Source organism: Quercus robur, chromosome 2, assembly GCF_932294415.1.
Source record: "Quercus robur chromosome 2, dhQueRobu3.1, whole genome shotgun sequence".
Lineage (NCBI taxonomy): Eukaryota > Viridiplantae > Streptophyta > Magnoliopsida > Fagales > Fagaceae > Quercus > Quercus robur.
The window spans coordinates 28,166,701-28,193,325 of record NC_065535.1 but is presented as its reverse complement, the minus strand read 5'-3'; the positions used below and the strand labels follow the sequence as shown (position 1 = coordinate 28,193,325).

The following is a 26,625-nucleotide window of genomic DNA, read 5'->3' as shown; positions in this document are numbered from 1 at the left end:
ATATTTAGCGCAAAAACTGAAATGACCAATTCAATCATCTAGGTAAGATCACCTCAGTATTATTATTGAAACAACCTTCATCTCAAGGATTGGCTCTGTGACTTCAGCCTTGATCATTACTTAAAACATCTTCAGATTCACTTTTGTGAACTCCCAACATGAGGTGAAAAGAGTTTTTAGGTTTATTTATTTATTTAAATTTTTATGTTATATAGCACAACTCTAAAAGAAACCTCTTTTAGTCGACTCTTATGCATTAATATAATTTATCATGTAGAGCACAAATTCCTAATGGGGCTAATTGATGGTGCATATTCAAGACCTTTGCCACTTGAAAAAATTTTAGCTCCAAACAAATTTGAAGTTATCTTTTTTGACTTATTACATGGAGATTCATAAGACTATTCATGTATATTATTTAAACAAAGCACATGAATCATTAAAAAAATCATATGATTAAAATTATATATGGATAGTATTTTCAATTGCAACATGGTGAATTGGATGAATATAACTCAAAAATAGTTTGGAGCTAAACTTTTTCCTTACCACTTAATAAGGTATTGGTCACCAACCACACTATAATAAAAATATAAATATAAATATATAAAAAAATACCCCTCTAAGCCATGTAAGAAGGATTATCGAAATCTTGTTATTCTACAATTTTTTTTAAGCTTAAATCGTGAAATTTTCCACTAACTTAACCTTTAGAGGTCAGAGAACCCCTTATCAACCTCATTGGTTGGTCCAAAGTTTAGGGAGTAGATTGTTTCATACCTTTTTTTTTTTTTTTTTTTTTAGGAATCGGAAAGAAATATTTTATAAATGAACTAAATCAGCTTAAAATACAACATCCAGCTCGGATGGTAGATCCTTTACCCATACATCAAGATCTATGAATAAAAATGCTCTTTCTAGTAAGGGAATGAGCAAGCTAGTTGCCCTCCCTTTTAACATGGCTAAAATTACATTTATGAAAAACAAGATTGTTTCATACTTGTAGGCTTTCACTTGATGGATTTTTCGTTCATTCTACCACTTTGTTCTGTCAAAGTTTTTAATATGAATCCTATCTTAAAATTTTACCCTTAGACCTCTAATATTTTTATTTTAACTAAAAGTATTGAAGTTTTTTTTTTTTTTTTTTTTTTTTAGAAAGTTTCAACTTATAGTGTCCGCTCTTGATAATAGCTTTTTATCATCAAACTAAGATACCAATCAGTTTTTTGCGCATCAAAAATTTTATCAGTTTGAGTTAAGTGAAACCCACAAAGTATTAAAGTATTTTGGATTATGGGAAATAGACTTCCCCTTGTGAATTTGGATTTTTTACTTTATTAGAATTAGAAATATTGAACATTTCATTGAAGCCCAAATCAAAATCATATTAGGTCAAGAATTTCCAGAGATTGACAGTTGACTGGTCAAATCGAAATCCAAAGCTTACATGGAGTTCACACTTGTTAGAAATCAAAGACACCCCTTATTTTTCGCAGAAGACCATTTCAAGTGCACACCCATACTTCTTTCTTTTGAAGTCAATGAATGAAGCTGGAAATTGAAAACACATTCAAAATCGTACGGCATATAAAAGTTCTTAAGCAGAAAGCCTTGGGTCACTGTGCTGTTAAGAGTGATCTTCAAATTTCTCGAAAAAAAAAAAGGAAAAAAAAAGAGTTCTTCTTGGGCCCAATCCCATCTATTATGATATGAAGTACACATAATGAAGTTTATTAAATTATTTAAAAAAAAAAAAACTAATTTTAAATAAAGTAACACCATTTTTCACCTTTACAAGAACAATCAAGCCTTAGTTCCAATTTTTGAAGTTGATTATAAATCCTCAACAAGATTAATCAAGTCGGCCACATATATTCTTTTTCGCCATTTTATTCTATTTGAAGTCAACTCCATGACTTCTTTAATTGGCAAGTTTTTTTCTTACTTCTTCTACTTGTGGTTTTTTTTTTTTTTTTTTTTTTGGTTCACTTAACTTAAATCAACACTCTTTCTTGGTGTTGCATTGGTTACTCTCCTTTGAACATGATCAAATCATTTCAAAAGACTCTCCATCGTCCTTTTATTGATAAAGGTCATCCTATCTTTAAGTGAATTTTCTCATTTCGAATATTACCTTTCATTATATTTTTAATTACTAATCTTAATATTCTCATTTCAGTTACACTCATTTATAATGAATCAATTTATAATATAGTGGCTAAATTTTATGCTAGTCATTAACCTATCACAACCCACTCCTTTTTTTGGGCTTCAAAATGACGGTAAACTAAACATGACACTAAGCACATATACATACAAAGCTAAATAACCCCTTCATACAAGGCATATTCCTCAATCTTTTATGCATTTTGACAAATGAAGATTGTAGGGTCACAATTTGAAGCCCAAGCCCAAGGGGTATGGGGTCTTGGTCCAAGGAGCCCAGAAACAATGAATTTGTAGAGAGTGGGCTGTAGAACTAGGTCTTAGCGAGTTGGACAACGATTAGTATTGGGCTATACAACGGTTGAATACAAGTAAAACATGTTAACGTCCATAGATTTTCAGTCCGAGAAGGTTAAATGAATATATATTGATCATTGTTTGAAAATTATGGCCGTTTATACTGCTACAGTATTCTCTCTTCTTTTTTCTCCGTCCTAAGTGTGACGACTAGAGCATCATCATGGGGTTGGATGGTTCCAACCTTATCTTCATCCGAGAAGCCCAGCACGGGTGAGGCCATCCTCTTGGCCTTCTTAGACTCCCGATCGTCACTTTTAGTGGGAAGCCAAGTTACAGACATTACTTTAGAAGGATGAGAGCCGGTCCTTCCTGGAGCGGCAAGAATGACATTTATTGTCACACTCAGGACGGAGAAAAAAGAAGAGAGAATACTGTAGCAATATAAACGGCCATAATATTCAAACAGTGATCAATATATATTCATTTAACCTCCTCGAACTGAATATCTATGGACGTTAACATGTTTTACTTGTGTTCAATCGTTGTATAACCCAATACTAACCGTTGTCCAACTCACTAAGACCTAGTTTTACAATTCACTCTTTACAAATTCATTGTTTCTAGGCTCCTTGGACCAAGACCCCATACCCCTTGGGCTCCAAATTGTGACCCTACAAAGATGATTCTAAATTCTAAAGCATTTGGTTCCCTATGTCTTGTATGCATAGTTGCATGCCAGGGGAATGGTGTTGCTCCAGTCCTTATCTTTATTGATGAATTTGCTTAGAAAAGAAATCCAAAGTTTGTGCCAAGAAATTGATTAACCAATACAAATATTCCTGTTAACTTGGTCACAACAATGCTGCTTATTTTCTTACGAAATCATGTACTTGTGCTTTTAAGGTTTTATATGATAGTAAGTTTTTTTTTTTTTTTTTAAGAAACAATAGTAAGTTAATTTCATGCTTCAAATATATTACTAAACAATTGCAAATTAGTATGTTTTCTAGACTACCGATCAAGAAGTAAAACTTGGAACTAAAGAATTTGCATCATATTTCCTGACTCGAGAATCCATATGTGCAGTAATTAATTTAATTATATACCAACGGTCCCGAGGCATCGATAGACAAAAATCGGGCAGATGGAGTTTTTATCTAAACCACCCATTTGACCACACATTCACATATTTTACAACCGACAGGGAGATGTTTCAGAAACTGGTGTGCCAGATAGCTTCATCACCCTCCCCACACCGCTGGTGTACCTCCTCCATTCTTTCCACTGATTTGCATATGCCACTGCAGCTCCAGTCAAATGATGCAGCACAAGGATTTCCAGCTTGAGCCTTCCATTCACAATCTGTCAGCAGAAATCTAACATCAACACAAAAGGAATATTTTGGACTTATTGAAAGATAAGAGTTCAGTTCATGATTTTGTTAATGGTATCAAACTCTTGAAAGAATTCAACCCATAATATCTTTTGGGAAAGGCCTATAACTCTTTCAGAACTATGTGCGGCTCAAATGTACCAGTACCTGAAGGAATATAGGTCATATCAAGTGATCTTTTGACCATACGCATGAACTTGTAATGCTGACAATGTTGGGGAGCATAAACTATTGATATTGGCTATTGCCTTTTTACTATATCCAGTAAAATATAAGTTGCACTATGAGAATATGAAATTTAAACAAGAAACAGCGGAGAACATCAAAGAAAGGGACTTCATCTTTTAGAAATTCAAGCTTACCAGGAGGTGTCCCACAGCAGAGGCTCCGATCATCAATGTGCTCAACATCAAGACCAATAAACCAAGAACCCAAAGAGACATCTTCATTTGCATATTTATGAAGTACTTGCCTAGAGCAGGGGAAAAAGCATTAATTAACAATTAGGTCATATAACAAGTATAGAATGATTTTATTTCAATAACTTACCGATTCACAGAAATATATGTGGCCAAATCTTTGGAGATCACATAGATTTGCCCTGTTGCATGCCTAAAGTACTTATTTCCCTCCTCACCAAATTTCCAGTACTCTGGTTCGTGATATTTGACCCCTCTGCATTTAGTAGCCAAAAGTAGATCTGATGAATGACATCCATAGATGAAGATTGCTAAGAACTCAAAAAACATATTAAAAAAAAGGGGGACAGCTTACTTCTGTGACAGGACAGGTCCAGACTTCATACAACCCAAATAAACCCGTGGTTTTGATCTATGGCGGGCCAAGGTAGAACCAACCATACCTGTTCAATGTTGAAAATTATCAATTCAGTGCCCCCAATATTGCACCTTTTTTTCAAGGTAGAAACGTTTATATTAGACTGCAGACACACTAACCAAGATTTATGTGAACATCATCATCAACTTTTATATAGAAATCAGCATCCCACTTAGCAACAGCTGTTGAAAAGTATACTTGAGTTTTTGTTGACAATTCATGATATCCTTCTATGTGATTCTGCAAAATACAGAAGTAAAACTGCATAAGCTCAGAGAAGAAATTTTAATCAAAGGATTAAAACTGCATAAGCTCAGAGAATAAATTTTAATCAAATGATTTATTCTAAACAATATGTAAAGCTGATCAGATATTTCGAAAGTTAGTTCCTTGGGTCCTGATTTATTCTGGAACATTAATTAGCTGGCTTAACTAGATTTAACTGAAGTTACATGTAAAAGAATAGTTAAGTTCCTGCTTACAGCCCAGACTTCTGATATTTGATGGCTTAGTGAAATATTATCAGCAAGGTTTTCCTCTGATATGTTAAAATATTGCATTCTAAATTATAACTGCTAATTCAAACAAAAAGGAAAGGAATCCATCATCATAAATAAATACACAACTTAAACATTCAATTTAAATAATATTCATTGAATCGCCATAGTCAATCTGATGCACCATGCATATTTTATCTTTACCTGAGTTGTGAGATATATATATCTTAGTATTGAGTTTCAATTTTTTTTTTTAAATAAAAAATAAATGTACTAGTCATTATAATTTTGATATTGAAATAATTATATCTTTGTAAAATTTGGAAATATATCCCATTAGTCTTATTGTACTCACATAAGTATTCATGACATTAAAGTTTTGGAACTAAGATTTTGTTGTTGTACTTACACTAGTATTCAATTTTTTCTTGTGTATATTATTGTGCATGTATGCTATAATTTTTGCACCAACTTTTTCAAATTAATTGTCTCAATTTCAATATATTTTGCAATTATATTACAATTTTTAATCAAACAACCAGCTCAAAGACTGACCCACTAGTAGAATCAGTGACCTAGTGACGTCAGCCACATCATTGTCCCCTGATTTAATAATAACTAGAGATAATGGTCAACATGGTCCAAGCAGTTTACCATACCAGTCGTAAGAAATCCTTATGTTGCTCGTCTTCTGCATCAACAGCGCGATCCAATACACCACCTGGAGTTGCACTAATGACCAAAAAATTAAACCACTATATTTTGTCAAAATTAATAGTATGAAGCAAGCAACTGTGGTATGCAAATTTCTGGCAAGTTCAAGTAAACTACCTGTGTCCTATAACAAACCGCATTATAATTCCCTTCTCTTTTTCCAACTTCCTTAATTCTTCACCTGAATTGGGGAAAAAAGCCAAAGTATGTTAGCAATGAGTTTATTTTAACTTCTACTTAATGTCAACTTTAAGAGAAAAGCTATTAAGTTTAGGACTGAACCTTGGGGCATCCATGTCTCTCTAATTGAATCCCTCCGCTTTCTGCTGCTGAATGCAGTAATGATTCCCATAACAAAGAATACCTTCGGGCGATCCTTGAATTGCTCACTTCCTGAATTTGTAACCACTGGAGATCCCTCATCATCATTAACTTTGGCAGCTCTAGCTGCAGCTAGCTGCATCTCTAATGAGGAGATTGTTTTGTCTAATGTCCTGAAAGCATTGAGACATTAATGTGTCATTTAAAATAATTACATGATATAGAAGGGTGCACAATTACAACATCTAAGATACTGCCTAAATTCTTTAAAATAGTACTGAGAAGGATATAGAACGTTACATGATCACATCATGTGTTTGTGAAACTTGAGAAAGGATGTCCCCCGCCCGAACAATCGCTTCCTGTAATAATTTGAAGAATATTATTTGTTAATAAAGGCAGTGGAGCCTATGATAAAAATATTCTTGAGACTTGCCTTCTTCTCACAGTCGTCTGTGGGATTAAGAGCTCTTGATTTATGTTTCTCCATTGATGAAGCCTCCTCATCCAGTTTATCCGGATCAGGAATAGCCCAAAACCTGTGAATGTATAAGCAATTCATTAATGGATGTTCACAAGAATAACAAAATTTTGGAAAAGAATCTACCTTCAGCTACAAGTCTAACAAGCTTAATCACATTCATGATGAAGACAAATAGATCAGCATATAAAGGAAATGCAGAGATCTTAATGTCTTATCTAGTATGATAGAGGACCTCTTTGACCTCAGTATATGACAATTTATTAAAACTGAAATATGAATTCTATTAGCACTTTGGAACACTTAAAAATCTTGACAAATCTGCAAGAATACAAAGTAAGTCATATGATGCACAAGTCAAACCACATGATGCCATATTATCATGTTTGGTGCCTTGGTTGTCAGCTACTGACAGGGGATCAAATGATGGTTATTTCCACTTACAAATCATGTGGATTGATGAAGCACTAATAGCAAATACACCTAAAATATATATATATATATATATATATATATCTACTTGGTTCGTTGGAAAGGAAACTACTCTGTAGCTATCTCATTCATGGATTGTAGACTGATTTTCGGCCCAGTATTCAAATTGAATGAATGTGCGCCATTGGGTTATACTCCCCTTTTTTTCGTAAGTAATTGGGCTATAGTTACACAACATTTGTCTTTTGTATAACCAATGTTTGGCTTGGATATTATGGTAATGATCTTTATAGACATAAAAAGATGACAGCTTAAACTTCAACAGAAGTCATACTTCCTATATTTTTGATACCTGCCATCAGTCCATCCTAAATATCAGCTTTTGACAAATTCTCAAGTTCATTGCAATCAATCAGGATCAAAATTTCAGTAATTTGACTAACTGATGTTTTGCATATTAGCTGCTCTTAGACTTGAGAGCAATCAGCAAGCTCCAAAAAATCAACTTAACTACAAAGACCAACTTCTAAACTAATGCAGCAACGTATTAGGGAAAACATAAGGCAATTTAACTAAGCTCGCCATTGTCCAAAGCTAAGCATCATCAAGTTTACACCTTAATTTACTGAAGTGCCAAGAGATCATACCACTCAATAAATTAGCACCATTGGTCTTACTCCCCAACAACTAATTGAGTATTAAAAATTTATGTATCTTTGTAAAAACAGCCCCCATCAACCCAACAATAACTTAGACACAGAATTAGAAAGATTCTAGAATAGCACAAGTCTCAAGCTGGAACCAGAAATCCAAATGCAACGACCCTTATTAAATCAAGAAACGAAAGGATCAAATCTATTCATAAAGACAGCACTTTTCATATTTGTTCTGCATCATAACCTCTGAAATTCTTTAATATAAGCAAAAGGAAACAGAAGGGGCATAAAAAAAAGAAGACCCATTTGCACAAAAGATCAACACAGTGAAAGCTTCCACCCCATTAGAAAGAGCAGCAAATCTAAAAGTTGAGCACTTCAATACAAGATCTTACTCTTTTCCTAAGAGAGAGAGAGAGTACCTGTTGATAACAAGAACACCCAAGAAGAAGCTGGCAATGCAGAAGAGAGAAACCCATCTGGTGGAGACCCCATTGCCAGCTTTGTGAGGTCTGCTGAGACCCATTCTGCAATCTTCAAAAGCTTCACCTTGATAAGGAAGCTTCCTCTTTAAGCTTTTATGTGAGCGTTACAAGGGGAAAGCAAAGGACCCCATAAGAGAAGAAACATAAAACTATTACCAAAAACGAGAAAACAATGATGTTCCAAATTTAAACGTGTAGATCCTCCTAGGCAAAATGAAAAAATGGAGATAGATTTTTGCTTTTGCTTTCTCAACCCAACTCAAAAGTCACTTGGGAATGAACTTCACTTGTGTAAGTTAGTATTAATGTTGTGTTTGAATTTATTTTTTTAAATAAATTATTTAATGAAAATGTTGTGTTTGATGGTTTTGTCACGGGGAAATGTTTAAAAAACATACGGAATTCCTTTAACAAAAGTCACGACAACCCCAGCTACCAATAATACCCCTTTATTTTCAAGCAATCACGACGATTTTCTACCTGACATCTCTGCTCTTCTTTCATTTTTCATTTTTTACCTTTTTCTCTTTTTGGCTCAGAATGAGTGAACAGCTTTTTCTCTATCCAATAATTTTCACGATTTTTCTTGTTTTACAGTTTTTTTAAAAAAATAATAATAAAAGGCCAATTTGGTAATTGAATTCTAATAGTGTTGTTTGTATTTTCATGCTTCCCTTAAGGCACTGGTTAAGAATCCATTTTAGGAAAGTTTTGACATCACTTTTATGGGAAATGAAAAAAGTTGTTAAAACATTAATTGTTTTTTTTTTTCTTTTTCCATAAAAACTTTCTTTATTTGGATTCTTAACCAGTGTCCTAAGGGCACTCGTTAACATTTCCCTTGTTTAGATACTGAAAACTGTTATTTAAACAACTGTAATAAACAGACCCAAAATCTTCAATGTGAACTCATCAACTTCATACCACTTTACGATAATAACTAATACCAAATATCACAAATATTCTTATTACAGAAAAAATAAAGCAAATAGTCACCTTTAAATGAACTTATAGTGGATATTATTTTTATTAACACTAATTATAAGTTCATAATATGTAAATTCAAACATTGCAAAAAATGTTGGTGAAAAAATTTATATCCTCCTCTACGGCACCACTTACTTTGGTTGGATCATATTATCTTTCTTTCTTTTTTTTCTTTTTTTTTTTTCTTTTTTTACAATTTGTTTATAGTCTTTAAATTTTTCTGTGCCGGATCAGAAAACAACTTCCCATTAACTGGTGTACCACAATCAGTGGAAGTACGGTTTCATTTGCTGTATTTTCTGGTTTTTTACTTTAGATAAAGAAAAATAGTTTTCGTACAATAAGTTTAACTGTTTAAGTATACAATTTCTTTATATAATTATAAACATAATATAATTGATGCATAATAAAAATGAAATTTATGATAAGGTTTCGTGAACTACCTTAATTACAATTTACCATTATAAACATTGTTTAGTTGTTAAAAACAGTGTTCATTTTTGTAAAATGAAAACAAAAGCAAAATTTCATATATTAAAAGTTTCTTTCACCAAGTTGTATTCTTTCTCTCTATACCATTTGTAAAAATTTCTTCTTACTTATTACACAACGAAAATGAAATTTCCTGATGTTATTAAGTGCCCTATCAAAATCAATATTAATGATTGATCCAACTTTGTCAGGTGCTCAAATTGATTTTAATAGGCCCCAAACTGTCTCTTACACCCTTTGATATTATTGTAACTTATTTTTTTGGGTATGAAAATGAGGAAACAATGAGTCAAAGTTATGATGATAGGTGGTGAAATTTAAATTGAACCATCTTCCAAAATATTGTAGTAACTTCTTGGAATAGTTCTAAAGTAGAATTATGATTGTCTTTGTAAAAATTGCTTGTTTCAACCTTTTTTTTTATTTTTTTTTTTATGGGTATATCTATATCATATATGACTCATATAATATGAGGACATTTTGCTAAAATATGCCAAATTGTTAGAATATACCATCATTCCTGACATTTTGATTGTGCGTTGAAAGAACGTTTCCAACTTCCTGTATAGTGATGTTTTTGCTCATCCTGGTCATCTACCATCTAATTAATTATAAGAAATGTAATACTTTTACCTCGTTGATCCAGTCGTGTACAAGGAGGACTTATTCGCGATCAAAGGCCATTTTAATATGTTAAAACTTAGGGGCTCGACGTGCCAAAGATACACGCAATATTCGTAAATATAATACAAAATCAAAATCTTGTTCTAATCTCCTAGCTCACTGTTAATTCATATTTTAATATTGCGTTGAAGTCCACTAGCCTTTCACATCCTGAGAATATAAAAATAAAATTGCTGTTCTCATTTTTTTTTTTTTTTTTTTTTTTGAGAATCCGGGATCAGCTGTGAAATTGTATTATTGGAAGCCATTTTGCCTAAATTATTCTAGAAAATGTAAAATAAATAGATCAAATTTTAATGTCAAACTATCATTACATATATACATATTATAGAAATGATAATAGTTGTGATTTGTAAAGAGTCTTGTATTTTAGAAATTCAAAAAAAAAAAAAAAAATTAAGTGTTGTAATTTAATATATATTTCAATCTAAGGTAGAGTTTGGATAGTACGTCCAGCATCTAGTGTTTTTTTATAGTTTCTGTGTATTGTTCACAGAACCCACCAGTACTTTTTTTTCAAAAAACAACTTTAAAACTGGATCCTACAGTACTATTTACACATTTAAAAATTATTTTGTTATAATGTTTTCAGTTTTTAGTTTTCAGTAATAAGCGGTGTGGGGCAAGAGAACTCGTGGCCCAGGCCCATTCTACCTTAGGGCCCAGGGCCCAAGCTGAGGAGAGTCATTGCCGAGGACGACCTCTTACTCGGCACCTCACGAAATGCCTGAAGAAAGGGGCAAACTGAGTGTAGGGGCAGGGCAAGGGAAAAAGCTGCCAACATCATAATACAAAACTCTGTATCTAATAAATCCATACTCTAAACCATACCCTTTAACTTTTCCAACGACCCCAAACTACTCTAGGTATGGGTTGACAGGACAGGTCTGCACCCCAGAAAAGTGAAACTTACACGTGGACTCTAAAGGGGGGAAACAAACACTAGTATAAAAGGAAAAACCCCCCAGAAGAAAAGAGGACTCGCTCCCTCGGTAAAAGGGAGGAAGGGAAGGATATAAAACTCCTTGGACAGCGTCCGAGGACTTAAGTCCTACAACCCGTACTAATGGAGGGTTAGCTAGTCAAGCCAGGCCCGCCCATATAAGAACTTCCATAGACGCCACGATTAAACCGTCCACATGTGCCCAAGGTCATGCCTTTCAAGCCCACTCTCTACAAATCATATTGTTAGGGCCCTTTGCATACGAGCCCAACGTCATTCTTGGGCTGTTAAATAAATCGTGTCCCTACAAGCGATATCTAAACAGACTCTAAGAGATCATTGGTTAATAAAAATATTTTAAAATCTGAATGCAACTTTATATATATATATATATATATAACCATAATGACAACTAATTTAAATGTGTGTTTAAATACCATTTATTTTACTAAAAACTGAAAATAATAAAAAATCATTTTCTAATTGCTGTTCACTTCTAAAATTATTGTTCATATGCCTATTTGCATGCGTTAGTTAAAAAAAAATTAATTAAAAAAAAAAAAAAAAAAAAAAAGCCTGAAACGCGGGTGTCCAATAAAAAATAATTTTCAATTAATGATCATAAATGAAAATACTGTTCATTCATCATTTGCCTGTTTGTTCAGTTCAAAAAAAAAAAAAAAAAAAAAAAACCAAACGTAAAACGCTGAAACGCATCATTTAACTGTGATTTTTATCACGTTAACAGGACCAACCATAACGACATTGTTTGTCTCTAGCTCCAGCTGATTACATTTAAAAAAAAATAAATAAATAAAAGGAAGGGGGTGTTAATGGGATCATTTAGACATCTACTGACAACACCAGTACAAATGATTCAGGGAAAAAAAAAAAAGAAAAAAAAAAGAGTACAAATTAAAAAACTTGAACTATTCACAAAAAGTATAGACAGCACAAGTTTCTCTACCACATTAGCATCATATAACCATCTAAAAGAGCATCCTTACTGGATGTGCTAAATGTGCCAAATAGCCAAATGTCAAATATTTGGCACATTTGATACACCAAATATCAAAAATCTCATTTTATCAAATGTTTCAAATCTTATAAAATTTGCAACATGCTACAGTATCTTCACAAATTTGCCACGGTACGGACATATGTGGCATATACTTTTATTAGTTTTTTATTCCTCTTTCTCTCTCATCTCTCCGTCACCCTCAAACCCCAACCCTCACTGCTCTTCCACACCGACGTTGGCGCTAACGATCACTTCCACGCCGATCTCTCTGTAGCAATGGTTTTTCTTTTTTTGGTTGTGGTTTGATGGGTGGGTTTAAACAGTGATGTGTGGATTCAGATTGTGTTGGCTGGGTTCGGTTCCGATGAAGGTGGGTGGGTTCGGATAGGCTAGGCTATGGATTCCAATGGATGGGTTGGCGGTGGGTGGGTATGGATCTATTGTGTTGGTCATTGAAGCTTTTGTGGTTAGGAGCAATGTCGGTGTCAATGACGGCGATGACAAGGTCGGAGTCTGGGATGACGGCGATGACAATGATAGCGATGAAGATGGTGGGTTTGGAGTCTGGGTTGACTTGGATTATAAAGGCTTTGGGTTTGGAAGTGGGTGTGGAGGCGGTGGGTTTGTCGGGGTTTGTGGTTGAGGTGGTGGGGGAGGTAGGGCTTCCGATTTGGTGTTGGTGGGCTATGGGTTTATTTTGAATTGTGTTTTGGGTTGTGGATGAAGATGGTGGTTGTGTGGTGGTGGCTGTTGGTTGTTGGCAGCAGTGTGGTGGCTGTTGATTATGTTTGATGAGTTGTAAATATTATTTTAATGTGTAGTAAATATTATTTTAATGTGTAGTAAATATTATTTTAATGTATAGAATTGAATGATAAAACATCTGATAAATGAGATGTTGTAAAATAATGTGGTAAAATAATAAAATAGGCTTTTGGTATGACAAAATGGCATAAATTATGCCACAGTTGCTGTGGATGCTCTAAGAAAAATTATATTCCTGTTTTTGTATTGTTTAAACATGACTGGGAAATTATTCCCATTATTTGAAAATTATTTATTTATTGATTCAAATTAAATTTTACAAATATGAATTATATAAATTATCACATTATTTAAAATTTTACAATAGCAAGAAAATAAAATATTTACCAATAAATGGATTAAATGGAGAAAGCTTGAAATAGAGTAGATCATCTTCTATTTTTACCATGATAAAAGGAATTGATTTTTTTTTTTTTTAATAATCGAAAGGAATTGATATTTGTATTAATATTTACTATGGATATAAAGTAAAACAGAGAAAGAAATGTAAGATATTATTTACTTTCTGACAAGGCTTAATCACAATTCTTGATTTGATCTATCTCCTAGCAGCTTCAATATAAAGTGTAATTATAGTGAATTGTATTAGTTAGCATATTGACCTTTTCTTTACTGAAGTGAATTTATTTTAGCTGTCCCACTTCTTCTTTTTTGGTATACTTTTGTGCAAACTGCAAAGCCATGTTTTGATGTGCTATCCCCCTTAAAAAAAAAAAGTTTTGATGTGCTTATGCTTAACTACTACGTTTAATAAATATTTAATTTTGATTTAAACGAGAGAGAGAGAGAGAGAGAATGTGTGTGTTATGTTCTACAGTGAAGTTAGTGAAAAGAGGGCAGTTTGGTCCAAAAGAGCAAGAGTAGGTGCACTTGCATTGCAATGCAAGATACATTATTATTATTATTAATGTAATGCAATGTTAGTTGTAATATATGTAAATTATTATCCTGTACACAAAAAAAAAAAATATATATATATATATATATATATAGAAGAGCTTCTGAGCATGCTTGAAATTAGTAAAAAAATGGCAGTTTGGTCCAAAAAGAGTAGGAGGAGGTGTAGTTGTATTGCAATGCAAGATATATTATTATTGAGATTAAATTTTATAAGGATGTAGTGTAAAATTTAAGTTTTATCCCTCCAATCCTAACATGTGATATCATTGTATTACATATTAAATAAGAGATTAAATTCTATGAGGATGTGGTGTAAAACTCATATTTTACCCCTTAAATCCTAACATGCCACATCATCTTATTATACATTTAAGAATAAGCACAACCACACCTAATCAAATATAATACCCATATATAAATCCAATCAAATTGGGAGTTTATTGAAATGTTATTAGGTGTAGTAAGATATATTGAATTTTAAGCAAAATGCTGATATGACAATATCTTATTGGATGGTGTAAAACATGGGTTTTACACCCCATATTTACCAAATCTGAACTTATTAAATAATAGACACAACTAGACTTAATTAATTCTAATACTCATTTGAAAATCCAACTTAAATGTGAGTTTATTGATATATTATTATGTGTAGTAGGATTTATTGAATTTTAAATAAAAAACTGATGTTGTAATCTCTTATTGAATGATGTAAAATATAGGTTTTACTTATTTTAGTCCCTACATTTTCATTTCACCACTTTTAGTCCCTAAATCAATTAACACGTTCTATTTTGGTTCTTACCGTTACTCATTTAACAGAAATTGCTGATGTGGCAAACGAAGTACACTGTTAGCACATTAAATACTGACGTGACCAATAAAATAATATTTAAAAATGCCACATCAGCATCCACGTGTCCATTAAAAATAATATTAAAATAAATTTATCAATTTTAAAAATTACAAAAATTACAAAAAAGAAAAAAACATAATTAAAAACATTAAATTTATCAATATTAATTTATCAAATTCTATTAAACTTTCCGGGCAACCAAACACAATAAAAGTTATTAAATCTTAAAATCTCAAACAAAATCTTCAAGCTCTCTCTGTGAAAATCTCAAGCTCTCTCTCCAAGCTATCTCTTTCTACAATAGTCTCCAAGCTCAAGGTGAAGGTAGAGGTGATTGAAGGCGGGTTTTGGGTGAAGGTGGGGGTGATTGAAGGTGGTTTCAGCTGAAGGGATGACTGAAGGTGAGCTCTCTCTCTTTAAATCCTTGGCCGAAATCCCAACTCTCTCTCTCGAAATTCTCTAAATTCATGGCCAAAAACTTAGCCTTCTCTCTCTAAACCCATGGCCAAAAACCCAGCTCTCTCTCTCTCTAAATCCGTGGTTATTTGTGGTTTCAGATCTTGGGTTTTGTTTATTGATTTGGGATTTGAGTTTTGAGTTTGGTTTCTCAATAAGCCTAAGATAATCTGGGTTTGAGTTTTGTTTTTGTGTAATTGTTGAATGTCTTTGAGTTTTGTCTTTATGTAATTGTTGAAAAAAACTGGATTGAGTTTTGGGTTTGGGTTTCAAAATTTTGTCTTTGTAATTGTGGGCATGTCTTTGTGTTTGTGGGTTATGATTTTTGTTGATCTAGGTTTTCACCTTATTGATTTGAGTTTTTGTTGATCTGGGTTTTGAGAGGCAACAACGCACCCTTTAGTATGAAAGTTATAGGTTCCTCTCGAAAAATGGTAAAACTCGATGAATTAGGCGTCCACAGCCATAGGTTATCTGTGTTTATGATCTTGTGTTAATATTTAAATTTGAGTTTGTGTTTTTCGTGTTTGGTTCTAGGTTTGTGCTCCGGAATTGAACCGGAGGCATTTATCACTCAAAATCAAGTTGTTCAAGAACTTATAGTCTGCGATCTCCGACGAGATTGGTCCAGCGAGAGCGTTGCTGGAGAGATCTAGGGGAACAAGATAAGACAACCAATTACAGATTTGAGATGGGAAATTTATGTTTTTGTCGATAAATTTATTTTTTCTAGGTTCGTGTTCATTTGATTAAATATTTTGGTTTCGTGTTCTTTCTTGTTCACGTTTAAAATGAGACCAGATTTGAATTCACGTGTATTTTAGGTTCTAATTTTGTTTTTTTTTTTTCATTTTTTATTTTGTTAAAATGGATAAATTAATTTTCAAAATCAAAAGTTGACGTGGATGCTTATGTGTATTTTTTAATCATTATTTTATGTTGATGCGGCATTTTTAAATATTTTTTTATTGACTATGTCAACATTTAATGTGCCAACAGTGCACTACGTTTGTCACATCAGCAATTTCTATTAAATGAGTAACGGTACGGACCAAAATGGAATACATTAATTGATTTAGAGACTAAAAGTAGCGAAATAAAAATATAGGGACTAAAAATACATTTACAATTTATATCTATTATTTAATATGTAATATAATAATATAATATAATATATTAAAATTGAAGGAGTAAATTTGAGTTTTACTTTTACCCTATAAAACTTTAATCTGGAAATAAAAAGTTGGAAGGCAAATTCCAAAGTTGAAAAAAAGGAGAAAAGTAAAGGATAGTATGGTCCGCTTGTGTCCAGTACAGGGTGTATGATCAAAATCAAAAGGCGGTGCTCAGCTAGACCAGACAAGACGACGTGATGAAATCCAGAGTCCTGGAAATATTCTTGTACGTTACAACAACAACTAGCAAGCATTTCTCTCGGATCCTTTTCTTTTTCTTTTTAGTTTTTTCCATACCCAATTGCCATGTCTTTCTCACTGGTCCCCACTCATTCTCTCTCTACTCACTACTTTCCTTTATCTTTCTTTAAAATTCAAATTTTTGTCAATTGGGGCGGGCACCCTTTTCCTCTTTACCGATAGTAATTTTAATTTACTATTAATAATAAGTTTTTCGGCTTGATTTTCAACATTTTGTTTATTAAAAACTGTTACACAAATTCTTAGAAGAGTAATTTATTTTTGGCCAAAAGCCATTTTTAGTCCCGATATTTTCAGGCGATTTCTATTTTAGTCCCTACATTTAATTTTTACCGCTTTTAGTCCCTATTCTAAAAAACGATTCTCGTTTTGGTCCCTGCCGTTACATTAGAAACGAAGAAAGCTGACGAGGCAAATGGTAGGAATAAATAATGCTAAATTAATATCTACGTGACCTAAATTAATAATAAAAAATGCCACGTCAGCATCTAAATTAAAAAAACTAATTTATTAATTTTAACTAAATAAAAAAAATTAAAAACTAAAAATCATATGAATTGAGATCTAAGTGTGTCTTGAACAAGAACAACAAGAACACAAATCCAGATTCAAGAACACAAACCCATAAATTCAAAAAAAAAAAAAAAAAAAACCAGTAAATCAAAACCCAACCAAATCAACGACAAAACATCTAAATCATCCAACATCAACAACAAAACAACATAGCACCAATCAGACCACAGATCATCAACAAACCCTATAGAAAACCCAATCATCAACCCAAAATCCATAAATTACATCATCAAACCAGAAATCGGCGCCAAATCAAGAACACAAACCCATAATTTTTTTTTTTTTTTTTTTTTTTTTTTTAATTTGAGATCTAGTCGGCGCCAAATCTAGCTTGAAGGCTTCGCAAACAAACTCCTTAGGTTGAGGAGCTAGGGTTTGATTAGGCGTAGTGGAATTAGAGTGAGGAGCTCCGAAAACGATCCCATCATCGTCGTTGCTGCTCTTTAGGTTGAGATCGATCGAACAATGGAGAGACGATGGCACAGGCAACGGTTGGTGAGGCTGCGAAGCAAAGGATAACGACGATGAAGAAGCAAAAGGTCTGAGCATGTCCATGTACAGATCTCCGAACTTGTCGCTGTCTTCCATTAGAGAGAGAAAGAGAGTGTCTCTTTCTTTCTTTCCTTCTTTTTTTTTTTTTTTTTTTTTTTTTTTCTAGAGAGAGAAACAGAAGAAGGGTTTTGAGTTTTTGTGAAAGGTTGTGTGAAGCAATGTGTTTATGTTAAGAGTGAGTAATAACAATGTTACAATTCTTTTTTTTGTTTACGCCTAATAAATTGTCCAGATCTGAAAGAGAGAAGCATAGAGGATTTGGGTTTTTTTTTTGGGTTTGTTGAGGGTCTGTGGTTTGATGATGTAATTTATGGATTTTAGGTTGATGATTGGGTTTTCTATAGGGTTTGTTGATGATCTGTGGTTTGATTGGTGCTATGTTGTTTTATTGTTGATGTTGGATGATTTAGATGTATTGTCGTTGATTTGGCTGGGTTTTGATTTACTGGTTTTTTTTTTTTTTTTTTGAATTTCTGGGTTTGTGTTCTTAAATCTGGATTTGTGTTTTTGTTATTTCTTGTTCAAGACATATTTAGATCTCAATTCATATGATTTTTAGTTTTTAATTTTTATTATTTAGTTAAAATTAATAAATTAATTTTTTTAATTTAGATGCTGACGTGGCATTTTTTATTATTAATTTAGGCCATGTAGATATTAATTTAGTATTATTTATTATTGCCGTTTGCCACGTCAGCTTTCTCCGTTTCTGATGTAACGGTAGGGACCAAAACGAGAAGCGTTTTTTAGGATAGGGACTAAAATCGGTAAAAATAAAATGTAGGGATTAAAATAGAAATCGCCAGAAAATGTAAGGACTAAAAGTGGCTTTTCGCCTTTATTTTTTTTAAGTTTTAGGTTTTTATTTTTATTTTTTTTTATTTTTTATTTTTTATCTTCTTTATTCAACCTAAAACTTAGAACACTATTTTTATCTCATTTGTAAACATTATTTCATGTTAATTTATCTCTTTCTTTAAAAAAACAAAATACACAAGTTTATTTATATATCACTTTTAAACATTATAACTGTGAGGCCCAATAATTTATGGGCCAGACCCACTTACTCATGGGGAGTCCAAAGGCCCAAGCCAAAGAAGGCTATGGCCCAAGCTCAATAAGATAAAGCACAAAATGGCCCGGAGATGCAGCCGAGGACAGTTCAGTCCTCGGCAGACCCAAAGTTCCACCGAGAAGAGGGGTAAAAAAGGTATAGGAACAAACTTGAAAGAAAATCTAAAATATCTAGGGAAAGCTGCCCTTACTACCCTTCCCATACAATACTCTGCACCTAACAGAGTCGTATTCTTCAGCTTATTCAACCACCCCCAACGACTTTGGGTTTGGACTGACGGGACAAGTATCAGTCTTGGAAAGGTTGACCCCGACGAAGGATAGCGAACGCAGGTTAGTATAAAAGAAAAAGTAAGTAATCTAGAGAGAGGAGGCGGGGAAAAATGGCCAAAAATCAGGGCCTCCCAGCCCACCTCCAGGAGAAAGACTCCGGGGGTGAAAACACCTTAACCATATATGAACACCACAAAAAACCCACCGCCGGGTAACCAAGGCCTAGCCTTTCAAACCCACTCTCTACAAATGATATTGTCTGGGCCTTTTCATGTGCGAACCCAACACTGTTGTGGTTCGTTGCGAATTGTGTCCCTACAATTGGCGCCGTCTGTGGGAAGGCTTGTGTGTTGGCATAGGCAGTGGGTCGAGAGAGTTCCTTTGCCATTTTTAACTGTTGATTATAGAGTTATTGTGTAAAGTTCCGCTAGGGGCTATGGTTCTTGACTAGGGGCTACGTTTGCTAGCGTTGATCACTTAGATGGCTCTAGGGGCTTGGCCGAGGATCTAATTCCCCTAAAGCCAAGCTCCCATGCCAAAGACTAGGTTTTGGACAGAACTAAGGCACTGCATGGTCCTCAGACTCAGGCCTATGGGGAAACCAACTACTTGGATGAGAAAACTAGGTTTTGGACAGAACCAAGGCACTGCATGGTCCTCGGACTCAGGCCTATGGGGAAACCAACTACTTGGATGAGGAAACTAGGTTTTGGACAGAACCAAGGCACTGCATGGTCCTCGGACTCACGCCTATGGGGAAACCAACTACCTGGATGAGAAAACTAAGTTTTGGACAGAACCAAGGCACTGCATGGTCCTCGGACTCAGGCCTATGAGGAAACCAACTACTTAGATGAGAAAACTAGGTTTTGGATAGAACCAAGGCACTGCATGGTCCTCGGACTCAGGCCTATGGGGAAACCAACTACCTGGATGAGAAAACTAAGTTTTGGATAGAACCAAGACACTGCATGGTCCTCGGACTCAGGCCTATGGGGAAACCAACTACTTGGATGAGAAAACTAGGTTTTGGACAGAACCAAGGCATTGCATGGTCCTCGGACTCAGGCCTATGGGGAAACCAACTACTTGGATGAGAAAACTAGGTTTTGGACAGAACCAAGGTATTGCATGGTCCTCGGACTCAGGCCTATGGGGAAACCAATTACTTGGATGAGAAAACTAGGTTTTGGACAGAACCAAGGCATTGCATGGTCCTCGGACTCAGGCCTATGGGGAAACCAACTATTTGGATGAGAAAACTAGGTTTTGGACAGAACCAACTACTTGGATGAGAAAACTAGGTTTTGGACAGAACCAAGGCACTGCATGGTCCTCGGACTCAGGCCTATGGGGAAACCAACTACTTGGATGAGAAAACTAGGTTTTGGACAGAACCAAGGCATTGCATGGTCCTCGGACTCAGGCCTATGGGGAAACCAACTACTTAGATGAGAAAACTAGGTTTTGGATAGAACCAAGGCACTGCATGGTCCTCGGACTCAGGCCTATGGGGAAACCAACTACCTGGATGAGAAAACTAAGTTTTGGACAGAACCAAGGCACTGCATGGTCCTCGGACTCAGGCCTATGGGGAAACCAACTACTTGGATGAGAAAACTAGGTTTTGGACAGAACCAAGGCATTGCATGGTCCTCGGACTCAGGCCTACGGGGAAACCAACTACTTGGATGAGAAAACTAGGTTTTGGACAGAACCAAGGTATTGCATGGTCCTCGGACTCAGGCCTATGGGGAAACCAATTACTTGGATGAGAAAACTAGGTTTTGGACAGAACCAAGGCATTGCATGGTCCTCGGACTCAGGCCTATGGGGAAACCAACTACTTGGATGAGAAAACTAGGTTTTGGACAGAACCAAGGCATTGCATGGTCCTCGAACTCAGGCCTATGGGGAAACCAACTACCTGGATGAGAAAACTAGGTTTTGGACAGAACCAAGGCACTGCATGGTCCTCGGACTCAGGCCTATGGGGAAACCAACTACCTGGATGAGAAAACTAGGTTTTGGATAGAACCAAGGCACTGCATGGTCCTCGGACTCACGCCTATGGGGAAACCAACTACCTGGATGAGAAAATTAGGTTTTGGACAGAACCAAGGCACTGCATGGTCCTCCGACTCACGTCTATGGGGAAACCAACTACTTGGATGAGAAAACTAGGTTTTGGACAGAACCAAGGCATTGCATGGTCCTCGGACTCAAGCCTATAGGGAAACCAACTACTTGGATGAGAAAACTAGGTTTTGGACAGAACCAAGGTACTGCATGGTCCTCGGACTCAAGCCTATGGGGAAACCAACTACTTGGATGAGAAAACTAGGTTTTGGACAGAACCAAGGCACTGCATGGTCCTCGGACTCAGGCCTATGGGGAAACCAACTACTTAGATGAGAAAACTAGGTTTTGGACAGAACCAAGGCACTGCATGGTCCTCGGACTCAGGCCTATGGGGAAACCAACTACCTGGATGAGAAAACTAGGTTTTGGACAGAACCAAGGCACTGCATGGTCTTCGGACTCAGGCCTATGGGGAAACCAACTACTTGGATGAGAAAACTAGGTTTTGGACAGAACCAAGGCACTGCATGGTCCTCGGACTTAGGCCTATGGGGAAACCAACTACTTGGATGAGAAAACTAGGTTTTGGACAGAACCAAGGCATTGCGAGGTCCTCGGACTCAAGCCTATGGGGAAACCAACTACTTGGATGGGGAAAGTCCTCGGCTCAAATACTATAAAAGGTTAAGGCCAATAAGAGTGTTAAGAAGATGGTGAAACAACCCACTATTCAGTAGCCTAAGGGGGCTGTTCATTTTGCGGGTGATATGTCTTCGGATGGTTACTTCCTACACCGCATCGAGCATTTAGTTCTCATCTCGGCTAGTTTTGGGGTAAGTATCGTTCTTCACAGGTCGGCATTGTTGTGCCAAGCAACTCTATTAAAGTTATGGTGACATCTATTTCTTAGCAAGTATTTTGGCCCTAGTTGTCATTGATTCAAATGCTATATTATTGTGCCGAACAGCACTTGCAAATTCGTAAAAACGACCTTCTCTTGGGTAAGGGGTTAAGGCCCCAAGTATTGTACTCTGAGGTCGCCGGTAATGTGCCCGGCCGATTCAGTAAGCTCATCATAATGTCCTTTCTTTTCCTGCCTAATGGGAGTTTTAGCCCTAAGTATCATTTGTTCGATTCAGTATTATTGAGCAGGATTATTTTTATAAACACACAGCAAGATCTTTTTATTAACTGGAACTTCTTTCCTAGACGTCGGTCACGGTTTAAAAATAAAAAGAATTCACAAGATTGTATGTCTATGCATTGCGTTATCATTTTGGAAACATAGAGATAGAACATGCGAAGTAAAATGATAACAATTTTTATTAATATAAAGATGTATTACAACGTACAAAGAGGGGCTTAAACAAGCCTATACAAAAGGTGAACTGCCGAAACAATAAAAAAAAAAACATCGGCAATACAGATAAGTAAACAGTCAGGTGTCTTTTAAACTCGTCTCCGAAGTCCCTCCAAACTCTGCCTCAGTATCGCCCATATTGAGAGAAGGACCTTCTTTAGAAAAAGATGGAGGAGATGGAGGAAGAAGATGGAGGAGATGAATGCAGAAGATGGAGGAGATGGAGGAGATGAATGAAGAAGATGGAGGAGGTGAATGAAAAGAAGGAGGAGAAGAAGAGGGAAGAGATGAAAAGAAAGAAAAATGAGCAAAAGAGGGAGAAGGAAAAGCACCAGGATGGATCTGGTGGTGGAAAGAAGAAGAAAGAGAGGCAAAATGAGACACCAGTGAACGAAGAGAGGAAGAAGCAGGGGCACTTAGTCCCTGCCCCAGTCCTGACTCCTAACACACTGGTGCCATGTTAAATATACTCCTGAGAGAGCGGGTGGTACTGATAATGGGTGTCATCGGCTCAGTCACGCCGAAAGTGTGACGTGACGAGTCCTTGCTTCGGATTTTGGCTGAAAGGAAGGTGAGACAAATCTTGAGTCTCCGCCATCCTTGCCTTGACCGAGCCATTTCGAGTTTTATTAGAACATGGTGTTTTTGGGAGGGGTATGGCTCCTTCATTGCTCATTACTATGGTGAACGTATTACAGGTTAAGGTATAACCAGAGGGTAAAAGTAAACTTTGGGAGGAATCTAAGGGTTTCAGATTTCGGGGGGATTAAAGGGATTCATGTATAGGAGAAACAACTCTCGTGTTTTCTTTTTATATGAGGGACGAAGAGGAGGGTGCTTAATATGTTCAGATCTCCAAGGAAATCTGCAAACAAGAATATGCCCGTTCTGCTCCCCCACACCATCAGTAACCATTAAATCTGAGAGGTCTCGTGAAGGGAAACTATTAAAGACACGCTTCGGATAACCAAACGGCATGAGCGTATCGTGAATAAATTAAGAGGAACATCTCGTAGACCGGTACATTTCCTGGGCAGGTGGAGAATCGCCAACGTCAGTCAAAAGCTGAATTAAATGAGCTATAATAAAGGCTCGGTATTACCAAAACCCCCCTCTCCAACCAGGAGGTCGGACAGCAGGGTTTTGAGGGGTTATTGTGAGGCCCAATAATTTATGGGCCAGACCCACTTACTCATGGGGAGTCCAAAGGCCCAAGCCAAAGAAGGCTATGGCCTAAGCTCAATAAGATAAAGCACAAAATGGCCCGGAGATGCAGTCGAGGACAGTTCAGTCCTCGGCAGACCCAAAGTTCCACCGAGAAGAGGGGCAAAAAATGTATAGGAACAAACTTGAAAGAAAATCTAAAATATCTAAGGAAAGCTACCCTTACTACCCTTCCCATACAATACTCTGCACCTAACAGAGCCGTATTCTTCGGCTTTTTCAACCACCCCCAACGACTTTGGGTTTGGACTGACGGGACAAGTATCAGTCTTGGAAAGGTTGACCCTACACATGGACGAAGGATAGCGAACGCAGGCTAGTATAAAAGAAAAAGTAAGTAATCTGGAGAGAGGAGGCGGGGAAAAATGGCTAAAAATCAGGGCCTCCCAGCCCACCTCCAGGAGAAAGACTCCGGGGGTGAAAACACCTTAACCATATATGAACACCACAAAAAACCCACCGCCGGGTAACCAAGGTCTAGCCTTTCAAACCCACTCTCTACAAATGATATTGTCTGGGCCTTTTCTCGTGCGAACCCAACACTGTTGTGGTTCGTTGCGAATCGTGTCCCTACAATAACATTAAACCAAAAAAAAAGAAAAGAAAAGAAAATTATTGCACGTACAAAGCATATGTGATGAGTTTAGTAAGTAATAACTACTTTTTTTTAAAAAAATTATCCATAAAACCAAAAATAGTACTTAAAAAAATGGTTTAATTATACATTTAGATCGACCTGGCAAATGGGTTGGGTTAATTAAGTTATGGGTTAGATTGACTTTAGGTTATAACTGAGTAGGTATGGCAAAAATGCCCAGCCCCACGCAAATTTCCCAACCTTAAAAAAAAAGATGACAAGGTGGAGATAGGTTTTGCTCATTCCATCTTGCCTTATCCTGTTCCAAATGTATATAAGTATATACATTCGGAACAGGATAAATTGGCAGGTACTATTTCCCAGTAAATTAAGTATATACATTTGAAACATGTTTTAAACAGTAGATTCACGGAGGTACTAATTTGGCAGGTATGTAAGGTTTAAGGAGTAAATTGGTTAATAAAAAAGTTTAGGGGGTGTCTTAACCACTACATTCAAGGGGTGTATGAGCATTTATCCTATTCCGAATGTATATAAGTATATAATTTAATCATTTATATATATATATATATATGTATGTATATATGTATCTCTCTCTTAGTTATAATTTATTTATCTTCATATAAATTCCATTATCATTTTTCAAAACACTTGTCTCTCATTTTCTCTTAGTACTTTTGCAATTCCCATTTTTCCTTTATATTCATATTTATCTCCTTACTCTGATTAAAATTAGTAAAATATATCCTACTTGCTCAAAACTTGACTTGCCTCTCGCATAAGTTTCCCCTGCCTTAAAGAGGAGAGAAAACTGGGCACCAATTGCCATCACTCAAAAAGGGTCATCTTAAAAGATTTGGAAGCGGCTCAACCCATATTTTTCACATGCAAAAAAATATTAAATAATAATAGTAAATATGATAATTTCTTTTTTTGTTTTCCTTTAATGTTTACATAATCCAAAGTTCACTAATTATATTATCATCATAAAAAAAAAAACATAAAAAAAAACTAAATGATGTGAAGCATGTCAATTTTTATTTTAATTAAAAAAAAAAAAAACAAAATCTCATCACTCTCAAGAAGGATTTGATTTAAATAAATAATGATAAAATAAAAAACACCTTAAAAAATGAGTTGCCCCGTTTGATCCAACTCGAAAATTAAACTGGTTAGGTCAATTATTTTTTACCTTGGATGAAAAAATCCCAGGTTGGGTTGGGTATAATAATGTGAAAACTTTGTGCCAAACCTATTGCTGGTGAAGCTAAAGCCGCTATTCTCGCAGTTCACCTAGCCTGGTCTCTTGGGTTAATGTCATTTTGAAAGGGACACTTTAACAATCATATCTGCCAAGCTCAAGTTCAACCCTACTCAAGCATACTAGAAAAGTGCCTCATCACTGTAGAAATTCATAAAAGGGCTCTCTTCTTCTTTTTTTTTTTTTTTTTTTTTTTTTTTTTTTTTTTGAGAATACTATATATTTTTTTAACACACACGGGGAGAGGGGAGAAGGTTTCTTTAAAGAAATTTACAGAATGACTATTTTTCTTTAACACATGGAGCAAGATATATTTTTTTAAAATTTATGATTGTGTTGCTAGAAGAGCTAGATGCATTTAATTCGCTATTCTGTATTAATTTCTTTATTATGTGTTAATGAAAAGTTTTATTCAGCAAAAAAGAGAGAAAAGAAACACGGGCCGCTAACAAAATTCCAAGAGAGGCTAATTTTTGTTGCCAATATTTAGCCAGTTGACCTTGAACAATAGCTTCGTTGGCCCAATTGATGTGAGCTTGAATTGTTCAACTTGGACTTCTTCAATAAGTTTACTGGGCTATTCAATTTGGAATGCCTTGAGCTCAACTTGTAATTCGCCGCACACAATTGGGCTGAACTTGAAACCTATGCCATAGGGCTTATGGGCTTTGATGCATATAATTCAAACTTCAAAGGCTCCTACACTCCAACACAGTCTTCATTTTTTGGAAAATCCCCTACAT

General features: G+C 35.4%; 1 protein-coding gene across 1 annotated transcript; it reads right to left on the bottom strand.

The window, feature by feature from the left end:
- Window positions 1-3,501: 3,501 nt before the first annotated feature.
- Window positions 3,502-8,582, bottom strand: LOC126713181 (beta-1,6-galactosyltransferase GALT31A). The gene is made up of 11 exons (XM_050412863.1): window positions 8,223-8,582; window positions 6,664-6,770; window positions 6,532-6,589; window positions 6,193-6,404; window positions 6,028-6,091; window positions 5,856-5,928; window positions 4,819-4,939; window positions 4,637-4,724; window positions 4,412-4,537; window positions 4,225-4,334; window positions 3,502-3,831 (listed from the first exon to the last, which is right to left on the bottom strand). Exons 1-11 carry the CDS (start codon window positions 8,324-8,326, stop codon window positions 3,683-3,685), a joined length of 1,212 nt encoding a protein of 403 aa, XP_050268820.1. The 5' UTR covers window positions 8,327-8,582; the 3' UTR covers window positions 3,502-3,682.
- Window positions 8,583-26,625: the final 18,043 nt, after the last annotated feature.

Coding starts and splice junctions, on each gene's coding strand:
- LOC126713181 (XM_050412863.1), bottom strand. CDS start 8,326: ATGGGTCTCAGCAGACCTCACAAAGCTGGCAATGGGGTCTCCACCAGA. Junction 5,929..6,027: donor CGGTTTGTTATAGGACACAG/GTAGTTTACTTG, acceptor TTTGGTCATTAG/TGCAACTCCAGGTGGTGTAT. Junction 3,832..4,224: donor CTGCTGTGGGACACCTCCTG/GTAAGCTTGAAT, acceptor TTCTGCTGACAG/ATTGTGAATGGAAGGCTCAA.